General features: G+C 43.4%; 1 protein-coding gene across 1 annotated transcript in view; it reads right to left on the bottom strand.

The window, feature by feature from the left end:
* The window catches only part of LIN9 (lin-9 DREAM MuvB core complex component), a 62,614-nt gene that overhangs the window by 18,454 nt on the left and 23,226 nt on the right, over window positions 1-20,934 (bottom strand). The window contains 7 exon segments of the mRNA XM_005289567.5: window positions 2,091-2,192; window positions 2,383-2,502; window positions 4,392-4,525; window positions 5,954-6,111; window positions 10,874-10,999; window positions 14,774-14,907; window positions 16,086-16,190. Coding sequence (XP_005289624.1) covers window positions 2,091-2,192; window positions 2,383-2,502; window positions 4,392-4,525; window positions 5,954-6,111; window positions 10,874-10,999; window positions 14,774-14,907; window positions 16,086-16,190 — 879 coding nt within the window.

The raw sequence follows: 20,934 nt of genomic DNA, 5'->3' as shown, positions 1-20,934 counted from the left end.
TCATTCTCCCTAGCACACGTTGACGAATCAGACTGAGAGGATAACTCTCAGATCAAGTGTAGCAATAGAAACAAATATCATGCCTTGCAATTAATGAATCTTCATATATCAGTGCCTTATTTTTACTGTAATTGTATTTAATGTAATGTTCTTGACCTTACTAAACACTATCTTACCCTACTTCTTACTATTTTTGGCCATTATGTTTCCCTTAATCCAGTGGTTCTTAACTGGGGGTCTGTGGCCCCATGGGGGTCCACGATCTCTTTCAAGGGGGCCACAGGGCTCCGTGGCTGAAACCTAGACCTGAGCCCAGCACCCCCACCAAGGCTGAAGTCCGAAGCTGAAGCCCCGATCCCTGGGGCCCCCCACAGGGCTGAAGCCAGGAGGCACGAGGCTAAAGCCCCGATCCCTGGAACCCCCCATAGGGCTGAAGCCAGGAGGCAGGGGGCTGAATCCCGGAGCCCCGAGCCCTGGTGCTCTCTGTGGGGCAGAAGCCCTGAGCCCATGGGCAGAGTTGGGGACATGAAGGGCGCTGCCCCCTCCCCCCACCAAACTGCAGCACAAGAGTAGGATAGTCCCGGGGGCAGCGCCACACCTTGCCCCCACATCTCCTTCTTTCCCTGCCCCCTGGCCAGGTCAGAGTCAGGAAGCTGGAGCTGGGCAGTGAGTGCGGGGCAGCTGCTGCTCTGGCTGGTGCCATGGAGCAGGGCAGGCAGCTGCAGCATTTCCTTGTCTCCTGTTGGTGCCCCGGGTTGAAGCTGCTCCTCAGCTCCCAACCCCCTTTTCTCACACAGCCGGTAAGTGCCTCCTGGGCTGAAGGATCCGGCTCCATGGCTGGCAGAGCCCTCGGGGAACAGGAACTGCAGGGGAGCCCTCCTGGCACACAGCCACTAGCTACTCCCCTCCATAAGTTGTTTTCAAACTTTTTGAGTTAAGCCCCCCACCTTTGAGTTATAATTTTTGGTTCCCCTCCTCCCCTCCCCCCTCCGGAAAAGCTGAGGTGAGTTAGGGGGTGGAGGTGGCATTCCCTCCCTGGACCCCGCTGTGCTGAGCTGGCTTGAGCCCCACTGGCTCCTGCTCTCCCAAAATAGATGTCAAACTACGCCTATGCCTGAGGCCCCATCCCTGCTGGGCCCTGGAGCTTTTAATAGCAGGTGGGGGGTGGGGTTGTCTCAGAAAGAAAAAGGTTTAGAACCCCTGCCTTAATTAATCAGTTTTATTAAGCTCTCTGACAAGCAGTATTTACTGCAAGTAATATGCACCATAAGTGGAATGGCCAAAACAGAAATATATTTTATATGAATTGAAGATAAAATTCAGTTCTTTAATCAGTTATGTAATCTTTAAGAACGTTGTCAGAACATCCTGCAGTTCTTATTCGAGAATAACCTGTTTTGATTCTGCTTTATGCTAGTTTTTGCAAAAATTATAATGGAATTTAACTTCTTTCATTATAAAGTTGACCTTACTAATGATATTGTTTTGTTATCTAGAAAAACAACTTGCTTAGATTAGTTTCTGTGCTTCCTGGATCTCCACTTCCCAGTATTACATTTTCACACTTCGCTGAACACATTCTCAGAATAAGCTAAATTATTATCTTCAAACACATAAGAGGAGGATAAAGATAGATTTGGAACACTAGAATTTATATCTTGAGCGATAGGAAGTGTTTGGTTTAGATGTATCTTTTTCAACTCCCTTTGATTTTGGGACTGCAGAGCTGCCTTTCTTGTTCTCAAAGTGAGCAGGACATCCTACTAGTTGCCCTGGCTTAGTGGATGGGATGTGTCGAATACTTTTTAAAAAAAAAGGATATATCAATACCATGCAATGTGAAAATTAAAATCTTAAAAAGCAGTAACTGACAAAACAGTACTTACAAAGAAGTTCTACATATAGGAAAAAAACGCATCAACATGTCAAAACAAAGATTTTGACTAATAATTCATGACAAGTTCCTTTTTGATATTAGCAAGCCTCTTATGAATTAGTATCTAGTGTGAGTTAACTACATAAGAGTTCGACACAATAGATGTAAAAAGGCCAATGCACATACAATTAAAAGAAGAGCAGTTAACACTCACCACTTGGATAAGAAATTCTACTGGAAAACCACCTAGTGTTTCGCTATCTGAGCCTGAAATTTTGTTTTTCCAAGAGGATTGTCCTAATAAAGGATCACTGTCCTATACAAGAAAGAAAGTTGCATTTAACAACTTATTTCTAGAAAGATTAAAAAACAAACAAACAAACAAAAACGTTTATCTTGTTAAATATCCTCAGGTAATTCATTTCAATAATATACTGAATTACTATATTAATGTTTCATAACATTGAATTATTAAGCAATGACATTTTCTGGTACATATTACTTACTGTAATTGGAGACTGGAGAGAAGGTGTGTAGTGTAATCGAGGAGGGGTCATGAAGAATCTAGAAGGCCGTTGTTTTTGTCCAAAAGCAGTAATTGGCATAGTTTCATGAGGCTCATTGCTCTGTTAAGATAGAAAAAGGAAGAAACAACTATTCCAGGGTGACTTTAAAGAGACTAAAAGTTTTACACACCTCTTGAACATCACAAACCCATGGATTTATATTTCAGACTAAAACATGTTAAGAGGGTTGGTAGGCTAGCATTAATGTAATACACTGCTTTAGAAAGATCAAGCTTAAGATACTCCCTTCCCTCAATCCTTTGCTTCCAGGCTACAATGGATGGAGAACATCACATAGATAACCTTTCCTTCCCAATAAAAGGGGATATGTGGCACTGCATCAGGGAATGCAATAATACTTTGAAAGGATGCTCCACTTTCCTCATTGGAGCAGTCGTAGATCAACACTGGAAACAAGTAGGAAGATGCTCAAGACTGCCAGAACAGAACCTGATCTGTTGTTAAACACCTACAGTTGTGTTTGACACTTTAGAAGATACAAAGAAAAACATGGTCCCTGCTCTAAAGATCTTACAATCTAGTCTAGATCAACTCATAAGGCAGGAAAATTCCTTTAATTGCAGGTACACCAGTCAGGTAAGGTAAGATAACCCCTGAATTACATTTCAGTCCAAGGCACTTTTATTGTGATAAAAGGATCTGAAACAAGAGCGAAACAACTTTATAACACTTGGTCCCAGTCATCAGAGGCATTTCCAGTTTTCAGCAAGTTGGGAGAGGACAGGACAGGAAAGAGCCTTCCCACTGTGTAGCCTTTCCCCTAGGATATCTGCCAGAATCCCATGGAAGAACTCCCTTTGAGGTTTTATTGTAACCATGGGTGATGGGTGAAACCCCCCTTCAGGGAGGCTAGCCCCGGCTCCACCCCTTCCACCCCAGGCCCGAGCTCAGAGGCCCACCCCCTCCCTGTGGCTGGAGGTGCCCCAGCTGAACTGCCGCGGCCCAACCCCCAGGCCTGCCCAAGCACTGGCCGGAGCATCAAGCTCCAGGAAGATGGGGGTGAGGAGGGATGCAGTGGGCAGCCTCATGGGGGAGGGAAGTGGAGGGACGGAGTGGATGGCGGCGGGGTGTGTGTGTGTGTCTTGCAGGGGTGTGGGGTGGATAAGGGATGTGGTGAGTCGGGGGGGGGGGATCTCACAGGGGAGGAGGGTGGAGGAAAGGAGTGACTCATAAGGCAGTGGCGGCTTCAAGGAAGAGGCGGAGCAGGTAGGGGGAAGATGGGGAGTGCAGGCAGGGCCACCATGGCCCAGGTGTCCGGCAGCGGGGTCCACGGTTGCTGCATCACGAGCCTCCCCATGCCTATTGTACCCGCCGCTCATGATTGTAACCCTTATTTTGTTTCCTACTGAGCTTAGGATAACCCATAGTTCCCAAATGTGATCACCTGATTCATGGTCATATGACTACGGTATGTTCAGACCGGAATGCCTGGTCTTAAAGGACCTAAGGACTGTAACAGGTATACTGGGATGCAAGCATCTGCCCCATGGCCCAGTGCCCTATTACAACGGGGTACGAGGAAGTTTAAAGGAAAAACTGTTGACCTTCAATGCAGGTCAAGGTTAAAGCCTTTACATACAACTGTCTCAACCTGAAGGTTTGTGCACATCTCCCTGGGCAAGGACAGCCATAAGACAGACAGCAGGGAAACGGGGAACCTGAAATTATATTAAAGATCAAATTCTCCCCTCAAATATATCTGTGCAACTCTCAATAAAGATATTAAAATAGCAAGAATTTATTTACAAAAAGATACTTTAATGGTAATTTTCTATGCGTTTGGTGTGTCTTTCTTTATTTATGGCTAACAGCATCTGGATTTTATTCCTGTACCATCTTTGGCTTAATTTAAATATACAAATTGGCATATTTTGGAAAAAATCATTTTACATTCCAGCTAGTTTCACAAATGGGTAAATAATACTTACAAGAACTTCATAATCTGGGACTGTATGTGTTCCAAGCCCTGTCCTGTCAAAAGTTACTCTGTAAGTAGCATTAAGTGTGTCTACAGCATCTATCTGTCCAGTGAACAGTCCATCATGGACACCACGCAACCGTGCTAAGAAAGGAAAAACAAATATCAAAAATATTTATTTGAGGAAGATCGATGTTAAGAAGTCTTTTGCAAGTAAGCACTGGCAATATACAGAATACCTCGGATGGCATATTCAGTACAACACGTACACATTAACGAAAAACACTGTAAACTCAATCACTGTCAAGCTTTAATCATAATTTATCTTTACAGGTCAAATGTAATATTTAAAAAACACAATCATCACCACAGGAATCAATTTGAAAAGAATTTTTGCTTCATAACCAGTACCATCTACTACTTTGATTTTATAGAAAAAATTGATTTCTAAAAGTTTTAGAACACTAATTCTTTTTTTTTTTTTTTTTAGAATATCAGGGTTGGAAGGGACCTCCGGAGGTCATCTAGTCCAACCCCCTGCTCAAAGCAGGACCAATCCCCAGACAGTTTTTTGCCCTGATCCCTAAATGGCCCCCTCAAGGATTGAGCTCACAACCCCGGGTTTAGCAGGCCAATGCTCAAACCACTGAGCTATCCCTTCTGCCCCTTTGCTCACTGCCACTGATAACAATGTATTAAGTGAAAATTAAGAATTGTGTTAAGTTATTATGTAAGCACTAGGGAGCAAACAGCTCCAGTATGGAGTTACAGGAGACTATGGAAATGGCTACTGTGATGTTATTTTTGTTTTTATTTATTATTTGTATTGCTATAGCGCCTAGGAGACCTACTCCTGGACCAGGACCCCATTGTGCTAGGTGCTGTACAAACAAAGAACAAAAAGATGTTCCCTGCCCCAAGGAGCTTACAATTTAAGTGTAAGACAAGAGACAACAGATGGATACAAACAGACTGACCATGGAGTACAAGGAAACAATACTGGTCAGCATGATAGACGGTCTCTGCACACCAGCAGCCTAACCATTGTCAAATTTTTGTAGGTATCATGGCAAAGGAGAGTTTTGAAGAGGGATCTGAAGGTAGATAATGAAGTAGCTTTGTAGATGTTTATGCGAACGCCTCCCAAGGTCGTTATATTGGTGCTTGTGCGTCTGCTCTTCAACAAGAGTTAACGTTTGGACAATGACACCTAGTAATGGATTGTTTAAGATTTAATGTTTAAAGGTCCAGATTAGGGACTGCAGAGCTATAAGTATTTAAACTGTTGTCTTTTCAGGATATGATGAACTGTCTGGATTTTTAATAAATTAGATCACTTACAACTGACATAGTAGTAGTAATAAAATTATTAGTTATATGGATGTTTACATCTTCAAACCATGCTACTTCTTTAGAAACATTAACTAATTCTCAAAACTTCCCACAGTGAATTAAGAAAGGTAAAAACATAAAATCTTCATTCAAAAAATGAAATAATTAACTTATCTGAGATATGTGTTAGTGGGCAGTATTTACTGATATATTTGCAAAAATATTTGTTTTTAAAATTACCTGTAACTTTTGTTCCTATAACAAGTGGTAATGGAATTTCATCTGGAAGATCCTTAAATTGTGAAATATCTGCAACTTTCCGCTGTTGTAAAAGTCGGATTTTCTGCCGTTTCTGTTTTAATGCTGACCTCTCCTCCTCAAAGAATGCAGAAGAACATCTATAATACAAGTAAAGTAAAACTATATATTTATAGACTCCAAGGCCAGATGGGACCATTGTGATCATCTAGTCTGACCTCCTGTATAATATAGGCCCATAGAATTCTCTAATTAATTCTTAGAACATATTTAGAGAAACATCCAATATTGATTTTAAAATTGCCAGTAATGGAAAATACACCACGATCTTTGCTAAAAACTGTTCCAGTGGTTAAATACCCTCACAGTTAAATATTTACTCATTTTTTCCAGTCTGAACTTGTCTAGCTTTAACTTCCAGCCTTTGGAGTGTGTGCTAGACTGAAGAGACCATTATCAAATTTTTGTTCCCCATGTAGGTATTTATAGACTATAATCAATCACCCCATAACTTTATCTTTGTTAAGCTAAACAGATAGACTCAAAGAGCTCAATCACTAGAAGGCAAATTTCTAATCTTTTACTCATTCTTGTGGCTCTTTTCTGAACCCTCTCCAACTTATCAACATCCTTCTTGCATTGTGGACACCAGAACTGGACACAGTATTCCAGCAGCAGTTGCATCAGTACCAAATATAGCAGTAAAATAAAAAACTGTTACTCACCTTCCTGTAACTGTTGTTCTCCGAGATGTGTTGTCCATGTCCATTCCAACCAGGTGTGTGCGTGCACATGTGCACGGCAGCTGGAAAATTTCCCCCCTAGCAGTATCTGTTGGGTTGGTCTGGGCGCTCCCTGGAATGGCGCCTTCCTGGTGCTCAAAATAGGGCCCTACCAAACCGCCACCCCCAGTTGTCGGACATGTGGGTATAGCCTGTCGAGACCTTTCAGGAAATGGCTGACCATACGGTTGGCAAAGACCGACTGGCCCTCTGCACCTGGATGGAAGGCAGAGATGGCAGCCAACTGAACCCTTACTGATGACATGGACAGTCCTTGCTGCTTGAAGTGAAGACGGTAGTCCAGTATGAGTGGCATAGAGGCGAGCGTCGAGGACGAAAGATGCTGTGTCAGCCAGATTGATAATCTCTTCCACTTGGCAAGGTAGGTAGCCCTGGTGGAGGGTTTCCTGCTGCCAAGGAGGACTTGTCCAGGAACCCTGTCTCATAACAACCCCGGTAGCCATCACCCGAATAGCTGCATCAGCCCCATCCAGAGCGGCCTGCAGTGAAGCTCGGGAGATGAACTTGCCCTCCTCAACCAGAGCCAAGAATTCAGTGTGGGAGTCCTGTGGCAGCAGCTCTGCGAACTTAGCCATTGCCCCGCATGTATTGTAGCAGTACCTGCTGATTAGAAATGCGGAGCTGCAAGCCGCTAGTGAAGTAGACATTTCTCCCTAAAAAGGTCGAGTTGTTTCGCCTCCCGATTCTTTGGGGAGGGGCCTTGGTAGCCTAGCGCTCGCGTTGGTTAGCAGAATCCACAACCAGGGAATCTGGTGGAGGATAGGTATACAAGTGCTCATAGCCCCTGGATGGCACAAAATAGCATCTTTTATTGTGCTTAGCCGTAGGGAGCAACAGAGCTGGGGTCTGCCACAAGGTTTTTGTGGTGTCGGCAATGGTCTTTATGAGGGGTAGCACAATACGTGCAGGTCCAGAGGGGATGAGAATATCCACCTTTGGATCTGCGTCCTCCACTACTTCCTCCGCCTAAATGCCAAGGCTCTGGGCAGCCCTCCTCAGCAATTGCTGTAGGACCCTGTTGTCCTCCGGGGTCGGGGCTACTGAAGTGCCCGTCAACGCCTCATCCAGAGAAGAAGAGGAAGAGACCTCTGCATAGAGTGGCTGCTCTCTTCCCTCCACGCCCAAGGGGTCCCGTGGCACTTGGGGATCCTGGACTGGAGCGGACGCGAATGGTGCCGTGCCCTCGGTGCCAAGGTTGCTGAAGCTGGAACCGATGATGTCAAGGCTGTTGTTGGTGCCAAGTCGTTGGCGCTGATGCTGCAGGGGTTGGGATGGTGGCGTCAGGGAACGATGGATCTACCCCCAATCCTGCCGATGCCAACGGTGCCGGAGGCGGTACGAAAGTGGCTCAGGCCACCGAGCCGCCCTGGAATGCGATCCTTGGCTCCGCCCTTGGGCTTGGTGAAAAGTCCAGGGAGTCCAAAAGGGCCACTGTGCTGGGGGCTGTCGCTATGTGGGCCACAGTGCCAAGTAAGGTTGCAGGTCTCATGATGACCTGGACCACCTGCTTCTGCTCCTACGAGATCGGTAGGAGTCCAACTCTGACGTCTCCAAAAAGGAGGACCACGGAGGAGTGGTACTTCAAGGTGCCGAGAGTCTGCGCTGAGGGCTCGGGGACTGACGAGGCTGCTGACGCTGTTTTGGTGCCGGGGAGCTGTGCCCCAGGGATGAGATGCCAGGATATCATTGAGGGTTTTCCCCTTGATAGTGCTGGGGGAGTGACCGGTGCCGGTGACCTATCCCATCTGGGCAGGGAGAATGGTGCCACGAGCTGGAGCAGGTACCGGGCTGCCTCGAATGCCTCCAGGGTTGACGGGAGGTGTAGTTGTCGGCTTGGCCTCGGTGAGCGAGAAGGGTCTGGACTCAACACGACTGTCTCTGGCAGTGGGGCCGAAGTAGCGTGGCCCGACTCAGGTCTCAGATGGCCAGTTCCTTGGGTCTAGCTGGGGGGTGAAGGGTGGAGGAGAGAAGACGACCCCTCTCCAGCCTCCTGTTTTGCGGCACTGGCGATTGAGACTGGTGCCTTGCCTGTGGCATGTAAGGTGCGAGTGGAGCCATGATGGTGCCGAGAGTCCTTGTCTTTACTTGGTACTGATCCCTGTGCTGACTGTGCCGGGGCACTGTGTACTGAGGAGGAGGCAAGTGGCGCCAGGTCTGCCGATCCAGGGTCAGACTGGGCCAGAGTGCTGCTTCCATTAGTAGACTCTTCAGGCGCTGATCTCTATCTTTCAGTGTCCTGGGGCGAAACACCCTGTAGATCCTACAGTGATCCTTTTAATGGCTCTCCCCAAAACACTTCAAACATGAAGTGTGAGGATCGCTTCTGGGCATACACTTGCCACAGACTTTACAGGCTTTGAAGCCAGGAGACTGCAGCATACCCTTGCGCCAGGATAGTGGTGGAGGGGAACCCCCCCCCCCCCCGCGCCCAAAGGAAACGTAAGAATTAAGTAAAGTACCTACTAACTACTTAACGCTAACTAGAAAAACTGATTAACTATATACAGACTGCTAAATGCGCTTGTCAGAACAAGAGCAAAGGGAAGTTCCAGCTAACCGTCACTGGCGGTAAGTAGGAACTGGGGGTGGTGGGTCGGTAGTGCCCTATATTGAGTGCCAGGAAGGCGCCACTCCAGGGGGTGTGTGGACTGACCCGACGGATGCTGCAGGGGAAAATTCTTGTGGCTGCTGTGCACACACCTGATTGGAATTGACATGAACAAGCACTTGAAGAACCTCTGTTTTCCTATTCAAGATTCCCATGTTTATGCATCCAAGGATCACATTAGCCCTTGTGGTCACAGCATCACAGTGAGGAGTCATGTTTACCCGATTACCCCCTGCAACGCCCAAATCTTTTACAGAGTTACTGCTTTCCAGGATAGAGTCCCCAATGTGTAAGTATGACCTGCATTCTTTGTTCCTAGATGTATACATTTACAGTTAGCCTTAACATGTTATCTGCTTGCGTTTAGCTTACCAAGTGATCCAGATTGCACCGTATCAGTTATTTATCACTCTCCCAATTTTTTTGTCATCTGCAAACTTCATCAGTGATGACTTTATGTTTTCTTTCAGGTCATTGATAAAAATGGTAAATAGCATAGGGCCAACCACCGATACTTGTGGGACCCCACTAGAAACACACCTGCTCAATGATGATTTCCCATTTTTCCATGTTTGAGATCTAACAGTTAGCCAGCATTTAACTGTCATTATAGTTTTTTAATCAAATGTTATGCAGTACCAAATCAAATACCTTACAGAAATCTAAGACTATTACGTCAATACTATTACCTTTAGCGACCAAACTTGTAATCTCACCAAAAAAAAAAAAAAAAAAAATGATATCAAGTTAGTTTGACAAGACCTATTTTCCATAAACCCATGCTGATTGGCATTTATTATATTACTTTCCTTTAATTTTTTATTAATCAAATCCCATATGAGCTACTCCATTATTTTGCCCAGGAGCTAAGTCAGACTGATAGGCTGATAATTACCCAGGTCATCCCGTTTACCCTTTTTAAATATTGGTACAACATAAGATTTCTTCCAGTCTTCTGGAACTTCCCCAGTATTCCAAGACATTATTAATGGTCCAATAAGTTCCACAGCCAGCTCTTTTAAAACTCTTGGATGCAAGTTATTCGGACCTTCTGATTTAAAAATGTCTAACTTCATTGGCTGCTGTTTAACATCATAGTTAAACTCAAAACTGAAAATACACATATATGGAGAGATTTAAGAAGTTGTGCTGTAGAAAATAGCTTGGGTTCCATTACAAGATAACACTGGAACATGAGAGAGAATTATTCCACTATTTTTTCATCCTGTTTTGGAAGGGCCCAATGATCTGTAGGTTTGGCAGCATTGTATGGGCTGGCCATACTCAAATAACTTACTTGGAATTTAAAAAATACAATTCCTATATCCATTTCATACATACACAGGTAAAGGCATGTTGCTTTATTCTCAATGATACCTATATTCAAAAGAAATGCAACCATATTTTAGTAAGATGATCCAGAAACGATTAAGAAAAAAATATTAATCCTCAGAAAAATGAAGTAAAATAAAATTATATATTTATTTTTACCTTCGTGGTTTTCCCATTAATCGTCTGATTTTTCCCCATTCCACTCTTGTTAATTTTCGGGTTTTCAGGTTTGGAAAAGACTCTTTCAGGCATACACAGAAATCATTATCTCCCTCAAACAATGGTCTGTTAAAATACAAGTGACACTCCGTTAATTACAAACCTGTTAACTACATCCAGAAAACATCTGTCATGAGGAACTAAGAAATCTCCATCCTCACAAGAAATGTGTGGAACAAAGTTATTGAAAATGTTAGTGTTCCTTGCAGAGGAATTTATACTTTATCAACTTGAAATTAAGTCAATTAAAAAAAAAAAAAAAGTGTACAAAATAGTTTTAGGAGCTACATTTGCACTTGAATCCTCCTACCAATATATATGGGTTACAATGAAATCACATTTTCTCTCTTTTTAAAATGTTTCTCTCCCTTGTTGCTGTGTGGGGAAAACCCACAGAAACGGAGGCCCTGAACGTGCATTGTGACCCATGCACATGGATTGTTAAATCTGGGTGGATCCCCACTGAAGTCAGCGAGACTCCATACAAGTGCAGCAGTCCACCTGCACAAATCACAGTAAAGGAGTGAGATTTTAGAGGAAAATGAGTGACTTACACAAAAGAGGTGTGAAAATGTCTATGCACAAGGTGCTGTCATATGCACTAAGTAAATAAATTGAGAAAGAAAAATATATTTTTTTATTCTAATCTCTTTCAAATATAGCATGGATTCTCAACTTGGGGTCACAAATAGGTCCAAAAGGGCTGAGACTACCCTGCTTTTTTCTATGGTTAGAAGGAAAGGGTTATTTATTGTAATGTGGGGTCATGGATGGTATGAAAAAACTGAGAACCACTGAGTTATTGTAATCTTAGGTGTTTCTTGTATCAATAAAAAGTAAAAATTTTCAAACAAATATGATTTTTAAATTGATGTAGCCATTTAAATTGGATTAAAATGTTTTACAATGGTTAGATTAAAATAACTAACAATGGTTGTATACTGAGTAACGTATTGGTACTTGACAAAGACATCTGTGCAATTTCTAATTCTTGCTTCATATAAAATATTTATATTAGTATTTATTATGTAAAAGAAAGGTCTAGATAATATCATTCATAACAAAATAGCTCATTCTAGAAAGTTTGTTAAAAGATAAGTTGTTTCTAAAACTACAATTGAGGCACTAATAAGTTTACAGGATGGTCATATATCTTAGTAGTATTTATTTCAAATGGTGACAAATTTACTTTGATAATCACCATTTTCAGAGCTAGGAGACTTTGGGAATTATCTACTACATACCTCACATTTCAGTTAACTAATGGACTGAACAATGATATACATTATTATTACTAGTATAAGCTAAAAGTTCTTACAGGGTCATTGTCAAGGATGGTGGAATACAAATGTTACTTATGCAAAAATATAACAGTAATTTGTTCCCAGTAACACATTTAACAAGACCATTTGTTGGGAAAAAAAACCAACAACCCTGTATGCTGAGAATTTAAAGCAAATTAAATAAGTAATTTTTATACCTATGACAGGCATATAAATAATTCTTTTCCTCTGCTGTGCCTGACTGCTGAGTACAGAGAATATTGTCTCAACAATCCTGACAGAAGCTATTCTGATTGAACATTGGAATAGCATTTGTTCAGGATACATAAATGTAAGGAAAAATATTGGTTAACAACGATATGATCTTTTAAAATAAAAAGTGGCAAAGCATTGTTCTGGCTTGTTTTCCTATGGTGGGTTGCTAGTTTCACTGCTGGGTCACACCAGTTTTTGAACAACACTCTAAGCTGCTACTGACTAATTTTCCAATGGTCTCGCATTTAGATTTGAACTGTTACAAATCTGTGACAGGATATACAAACCACACAGTAGGCAAGAAGGGGTTAAAGAGCAGCTTTGGGCTCACGCAGCTCTGCCCCACTGCCCCTGCCGAGGTATGCCAATCTTGGAGGAGAAGACCTGAATTTCTCCCTTTTCAATTCAGAAGGCCCAGCCTGGAGCGGTGGACAGACCTGTAATCCTCAGTTCCCATGACAGAGAACCAAGCTATATTGACTGTGAACACAGAAAAGCAGGACAAACAGCTGGAAGATCCAGGTGGGGCACAGAAGCTGGAAGAGCTCTTTATTTCTGTTAATTTATTTTTTCTTCCATTGTTACCTTGAGGACTGAGACTAGGGGGTTGTGAATATGAGCCCTCTGAGGAGAAGGTGGCCGCATTGTAGGAAGCAGCTCAGGGAAGAAACAAGAGGTCTGATGAGACAGACCTTAACTGCTTGCAACCACTTGCCGCAAGGGTCCCTCAGCTGGAACCTAGGGTAGAGGGAGGGACTGAATTCCCCTACAGCCTCACCATGAGGACTAGCCAGAAGACCCCAGGCACAAGGGCCCAGAAGGACTATTGGACCTGGGCCAGGACTGTCAACCTGGTGTGAAGGCCTGGGACTACTGGGTGAAAACCCTGATTTATGCCAAAAAGAGTGAGACCAAAGGGGGCCACATCACAAGGCAAGAGGGGACCAATATCAGACTTTGGCAGCAGGACTACAAAGAACAAAACCCAGCAATGCTGCTCCTAGCCACAAAGTGGCCCCCAGCTGGTAAGTCACCTTGCCACAAGTGATGGAGAACGTAGGCATCTCTGCAGCCCCACTAAAGGGTGTGACATTATGTGACATTAAAAATAAATAAATAAATAAATCCCTTACCCCCCTTAACAAGGGGGAGGCGGAGTCTAGAAGCCAGTCAGATCTGAACCCATTTCCAAGAGGGACAACTGCAGTTGTTGCAGCAGATAGCACAGCCGCAGTGGCAGATGCAAGTGGTCCTTATCTGGCAGAGATTGATGCAGAAGGCGCAGATGAAACAACAACCGCCCAACATGACAGGGGCTCTATGGACTGTGCATATGATGAGGTGTGGACTGTGGGCCGCAAGCACAGCCAGACTCCATTCATCTGCAATTTAATGGAAGTGGTGGAGATGTTGGACTTGAGGTGTAACCAGGATCAGGAATTAGGCCCTGCAGCAGAGCCAGACTCTGGGTAATCTAATGAGTTCCTTTTACTGTAGTAGACTAACTGATTGGCTACACTGCCTGATTGGCTGAAAGGGTGAGCAGACCCGCTCTTGAGCAGAGGTAGAGCAGTTCAACATCTATTCAAAGGATTTACCCACAGCTGCGATAGCTCCTGCCTGGACCCACCCCTGCTCCTGTGTTGCCTCACTCCAGGTAACCCGATTCTAACTCTGGGCTCCAAGTCCTGCCTCTGGCCCTGACCTGAGGCTCGGATATCTGGCTTCTGACTCCAGCTCTGACCGTGCACTCTAATTTCTGGTTATCGACTCCTTCGCCAACTATTATACTTGACTCCTGCTCTGACCACTAGGCATAACTGCCCACATCCCGGTCACTGACAGCCAGACTTTGGTCTGCGACCAGCTGATTGGCTCAGAGAAGGTCCCCAGAGAACTATTTTTTTCCCCCCACATTGTGTCCATGGGTATGTGAAGTTTACTCCATCCAGCAGGTTGAGCTGACAGTAGATCTCTACTGGTAGGACTGCCCCCAAGACTTGCTTATCCAGTCATCCTATGCCAGGATGGGGAATCCTTTGTAGAAGTGTTGGGCTGATCACTTGTTGGAAGGAACCTTGGAGACCCAGGGTAGAGCTGACTTGGAACTGATAAAACTGGTAGGGCTTGGGGAAAAAGAGGATCCCAGTGAAGCGAACTCCAGCCACTCAGCATCCCCTTCACATTCTTGGGCAATCAGGAACCCAAAGGTTGCCCCACTGTGAGAAAGTGTCCATTCCAGGGAGTAACTTTAGTTTCTACAGTAATAAATAAAAATAATACATAAAGAAATAGTACATACTTATCTATATTTGAGTAGAACCATTCATATATGCACCATTTGTGTGCTTTGGGAAGTTTGAGTAGATTACGTAACCGTAATCCAATCTTCTGTGATGCTTTCTTGTCTGGCGTTGGCATTGTTGCAGTAAACTTCTAAGCAATAAAATAAAGGAGAGGTTACTAGCAGCTGAACTTCCAAAGTGAAAATGAAAGCATTTGCAGCATTAAATGTGCTAAACAGTACAATGAATCAAACAAACAGGAGCCTTCTCAAATTCTTCAATTGTTTATTAAATATTCAAAATTCTTTAACTAGATAAGCAAAGTTCATTTTCTTGATAAAAATGAATACATTAGCAACTGCAATGTTTTAATTCAAAATGTATTGTTCCATGGTTTCTTTAATTTTTATTACAAAGATAATACTAATATAAAATGGCAAAGATTATAACTATACAATAAAACACACAACTGATGCCAAGAGCTAGCAGAGATCATGCCCCAAACTATTAGCTGGTCAGAGTCTCTACACTAGGCTTTTTTGTGAACATTTCCCACCAGCAGTTCAGCTCCAGTGGTGGTGGTGGCGGCGGCGGCACTCATATAGACAGGACTCAAGGTAACCTCTGATGTTTTAAGGTTAATCTAACTTTGCTCCATGCACGGCTACATGAACATGCTGGCTAAAGTGCTACCATCACTCAAACAACCAGAAATTTGAATGAAATAAGCATAATATAGACAAGGCCTCCTTGAGCACAGTTTCTGAATAAGTTTTTAATAACTGATAACCATGCTTGGTGTGGACACAAACCATGTTAGGTTGTGTTTGAAAACGGTTTTACAAGCTATAGTAAGGACAAGATGTTAGGTCCTATCTACACGACAAGAACTATCTTTCAACAGGCAGTTACAGTGGCAACATAAGGTGCCTGCAGCTCCTGGTGGTCTTTTTTTTTTTAACGTCATGGCAGCTCCTACATTGCTGGGTCCATTTAGTCAGTGTTCCCCACTCTGCCTGATACAGTAGAGTCTCCTAATAGGATGAGTGTTCCAATAGTTCTGCCTGTGCTTAGGTATGGTGGAGCACCAGTCAGCATTTTCCCCGATAGACTCTATGGTACAGGATCAGCATGAACAGAGCTGTGTCAGTGAGGGACTCACTTGTGGGGAGGAAAAAGGATGTATTAATCTATTTTGAGCCACACCTAGGAATAGGTCCCCCCCACCCCAAATTCATAAACTTATGACGTAAATTGAGAAGAAAACACAATTTATTTTAAAGGATTGCTTTCCTTTCTGGTAATGGTCTCTGCATAACACATACATACCTGTGGAACCATTGCAATCTTCTGATTTCTTTTGGGAGACCTTGTATTTAACTGTCTGTCGTCTTCTTCACAAAAGAGACGACTCCGTTTTGAATTTCTGAAGGGCTACATATATCAAAATTAGGAAGCAATTAAATGAAAAAGCTAATTTCTTCTTTTGATATACAGAACCCATGATAACACAAATATAATCTATTTTCCTTTGCTATCTAGATAGGAGGCACTTCAAGTGTCCAAGGTAACACAGTTATGGTCAAAGATCCATTCATTTAATTATTTCTTTGTTTATAAAACCTCTTTTAAACAGCTTGCCCTTGACTTAAAAATAAAAAGGAAGGGCCTTCAAACAATCTATTCATTGATTTTGATAAATTCTCATTAAAAAGCCAAGCTGGATAGAACAGTTACTTACAGAAATAAATTAATCTACTAGTATTTTTAATGTGTGCTGCTGCCCAGCACTGTAATGGATGTGTCTGTATGTAATGTCATCCATAATGGTGTCACACTTTAGATTATTACAAAACACTTCATGATGTTGTTTCAAGGATCACTTATGTATCAAAATATTTTGATAATTTTTAAAACTCCTACCATAAAAACTTCCCCCACACCCTAAAATGTTAAGAAACTGAGGAAATTGAACCATCATAAACAATGTTCAAATTATGTAAAGATCTAACATAAGAGAGGAAGGAATCTAAAATTTAAGGCTGTTCAATGCTAACTGTAACCCTTTACTGTGCTATGATACTACAGTTGCAATAAAATTAGTGGAGGCTGCTGAAAAAAAAGTAGAAAATCATAGATTGCAAATTTGTGGCATGAAGTTTTCACACTTAAATTTTAGTTATTTCTTAACAAAATTTCTTCATATGTCAAAGAAAATTGTCCTAATTGAAGACTGAATGACAAATTGCATCTCACATGGGAGTGATGAGTGCAAAGAGCTTCCTTCTCACACACCTTGTGACCCAATACAGGAGCCAGTCCCTGCACTCTGCCTAGCACAGGGACTTAACCCGGCTAGCTTCTCCTAGAATGCAAACTACTTACAGAGGAAGAGATTGAGCTGGATTCAGATGTCACTGATTTCCTTGGTTTTCTGACACCCTGTGCCAGATAAAGAAAGAGGCAGAAACTCGAGGGCCAATGGCAGAAAACAAAGGTTGATACAGACCAGATGAAACAACAAATTCCTCCAAGTTTTATAGGGTTGTCAACCCTCAAGGATTGTCCTGGAGTCTCCGGGAATTAAAGATGAATCTTTAATTAGAGACTATGTCATGTGATGAAACCTCCAGGAATACATCCAATCCAAACTGGCAACATTACTATGCTGAGGCTGTATTCCAGACCAAGAGAACCTTTCTATCACCACCTTCCACTAATGCTGACAAATCTTGCCCCAAGGAGCTGTCCAGGGTGATAAACGGTTTCCTCAGTTCTGAGTGTCTAGAAGCCTGCATCAGAACAGGGCGCGGAATGCTGCGAACTATCATCATGCTTTGCTTAAAATATTGTGCATATTTGAGAAGGATTCTCAAACAGCTTGGATCTGCTTTGCCTACACTCACCAACTAATAATCCTCCCACGTGGAGTTCAGTACACTCACTCATCGAGAAATTCTGGACACCCTAAAGGGGTCTCGACTCAAGACCCGTGAATCTGACTCATCTTTCCTGGCTTGTGAAAGAGAGGCACGAGCAACAGAGGTCTCTCATGACTGAAAGAGCCAATGACTCATTCAGGGAAGGAACTTTTCTTTCCTCCTTCAAATATGCAATAGTCTGACCAACACTGAAGAAACCCACTCTGGATATACTGGCTTTAGCCATCCGCTACCCATTGTCAAACTTCCTGTTCCTGAGCAAATTCAGAGAGAAGCTAGCCACTGGCCAACTTCAACCTTGCCTAATTGAAGCTAATATTCTAGACCTGGCAGAATCTGGATTCTGGCCAGGATATGGAACCTAAACTACTTTAGTGGCAGTGATAGATGATCTCCTGCTATCAATAGATAAGAGGGCAGACATCCATTCTCATCTTTTATGATCTCTCTGCAGCATATGACACTGCTGACCATCAGATACTGCTGTCTTGCTGAAGAGAGCTGGCAGGAGTCCAACATAATACAGTGGTTTGTGTCTTTCCTAAAGGGACACACCCAATGAATAAAGTGACAAAGAGTCCTGTGGAACCTTATAGACTAACAGAAATATTGGAGCATAAGCTGGTGAAGTGGGTATTCACCCACGAAAGATGCATGTGGTGGAAATTTCCAGAGGCAGGTATGAATATGCAGGCAAGAATCAGTCTAGAGATAATGAGGTTAGTTCAATCAGGGAGGATGAGGCCCTCTTCTAGCAGTTGAGGTGTGAACACCTAGGGAGGAGAAACTGCTTTTGTAGTTGGCTAGCCATTCACAGTCTTTGTTTAATCCTGAGCTGATGGTGTCAAATTTGCAAATGAACTGAAGTTCAGCAGTTTCTTTTTGGAGTCTAGTCCTGAAGTTTTTTTGCTGTAGGATGGCTACCTTTAAATCTGCTATTGTGTGTCCAGGGAGATTGAAGTGTTCTCCTACAGGTTTTTGTATATTGCCATTCCTAATATCTGATTTGTGTCCATTTATCCTTTTACGTAGGGATTAAACAACTCAACTGCTAAAAGAGGGCCTCATCCTCCCTGATTGAACTAACCTCGTTATCTCTAGACTGATTCTTGCCTGCATATTTATACCTGCCTCTGGAAATTTCCACCACATGCGTCTGACGAAGTGGGTACTGACCCACGAAAGCTTATGCTCCAATACTTCTGTTAGTCTATAAGGTGCCAGAGGACTCTTTGTCGCTTTTTACAGATCCAGACTAACACGGCTACCCCTCTGATACTTGACCCAATGAATAGTAATGGGAAGTTGTACTTCCACCACTAGACCTTTCACTTGTGGAGTCCACAAGGATCAATTTTTTCTCCAATCCTATTCAACAAGTACATGCAGCCATCAGGTAAACTGGTCAGATGATACTGTTATGAGTTGGGTGAAACCTTTTATGGGTCAATTTAAAACTTCAAAATTAAAATCAATCGGAGATTGAGGAGTGTGAACTCACCCTTCAGTTAACATAACTGTAAGGATAAATGAATCACAAGTCCTTACCTAAGATAAAAGGGTTTTGTGAACACACCCAGGAGTTTTGTGTGAGTGGAGGGCCTTAGCTGGGTAAGTCAGTCTGTGAGTGAGTGAGTGAGTTAGTAGGCAGAACACTGAGGACCAGAGAGCTAGCCTGTAGGAGCAGCTGAAAACAGTGTGTGACCCTGAATGAAACCTGGAGAGTGGTTCTTTGGCTCAGAGGTGTTGGCTGACAAAAAAGTGTCCTTGGTGCTGAGAGCCAAAAAAGCTGTTTCCTGCTATTTGATTCCTTCGGTGTTCAGGGACAAAGTACATTCTTTGTAAATAAACAGAAACTACATCTGAGGCTTTGTCTACACAGTTGCGGTGTAGTCGCAGCTCCAGCACTGGGAGAGAGCTCTCCCAGCGCTGTTAAAAAACAACAACAACACACCACTCCCACAAGGGAAGTGGCTCCCAGCGCTGTAGCACTATCTACACTGCCACTTTACAGTTTTCACACCCTTGATCGAGGAAAGTTTCAGCACTAAGCAGCAGCATAGTCAAGGCCTAAGAAACACCTATCACCAATTTTTCTTCTTAACTGGAACAACCTAGTATACCCCAAATTTTTGGCTAGCCCTCAGGTCAAAAGGGGTATTAATATTAACTCAAGTGCCAGCAATATGCAGATGACACACAGTTCTATTTATCATCAAATATGACCATACCACTATCACTAGGGCCCTACCAAATTCATGGTCCATTTTGGTCAATTTCATGGTCATAGGATTTTAAAAATTGTTAATTTAATGATTTCAACTATATATATCTATCTGAAATTTCATGGTGTTGTAATTGTAAGGATCCTGACCCAAAAAGGAGTTGTGGGGTGGTCGAAGGGGTTATTGTGGGGGGGAGGGGTGGTGTTTGCGGCACTGCTACCCTTACTTCTGCACTGAGGCGGACGGCAGCACTGCTTTCAGAACTGGGCAGCTGGAGAGTGGTGGCTGCTGGCCGGAAGCCCGCTCTGAAGGCAGAGTCACTGCCAGCAGCAGCACAGAAGTAAAGATGGCATGGTACGGTATTGCCACCCTTATTTTGTGCTTCTGCCTGCAGAGCTGGGCCCTCAGTCAGCAGCTGCCATTCTCTGGCCACCCAGCTCTGAAGGCAGCAGTGCAGAAGTAAGGGTGGCATGGTATGGTGTTGCCACCCTTACTTTTGTACTGCTGCTGGCGGGGTGCTGTTTTCAGAGCTGGGCACCTGGCCAACAGCCGCCCCTCTCCGGCTGCCCAGCTCTGAAGGCAGTTCAGAAGTAAGGGTGGCAATACTGTGACCCCCCCCCTAAAATAATCTTGTGACCCCCCCCTGCAACTCCCTTTTGGGTCAGGACCCCCAGTTTGAGAAATGCTGGTCTCCCCTATGAAATCTGTATAGTATAGGGTAAAAGCACACAAAAAGACCAGATTTCACAGGGGGAGACTGGATTTCACGGTCTGTGACGCGTTTTTCATGACCGTGAATTTGGTAGGGCCCTAACTATCACCAAGATGTCCCAGTGCTTGGATGAGATTAGCTAATGGATGAAGAACAGCTGGTTGATGGTGAACCTGACCAAGACAGAAGTTATGCTGATGGACAGAGGAAAGCATTTAAGAGTTTGCAGTCATAATGCAGTTTCCTTTGGTTGATGGCACACACCCACCATTGGTTAATTCAGTTAATAGTTTAGGAGT

Source organism: Chrysemys picta, chromosome 3 (genome assembly GCF_011386835.1).
Source record: "Chrysemys picta bellii isolate R12L10 chromosome 3, ASM1138683v2, whole genome shotgun sequence".
NCBI classification, from domain to species: Eukaryota; Metazoa; Chordata; order Testudines; family Emydidae; genus Chrysemys; species Chrysemys picta.
Note: the sequence above shows the minus strand (reverse complement) of the source record. Positions and strands in the feature narration are given on the sequence as shown.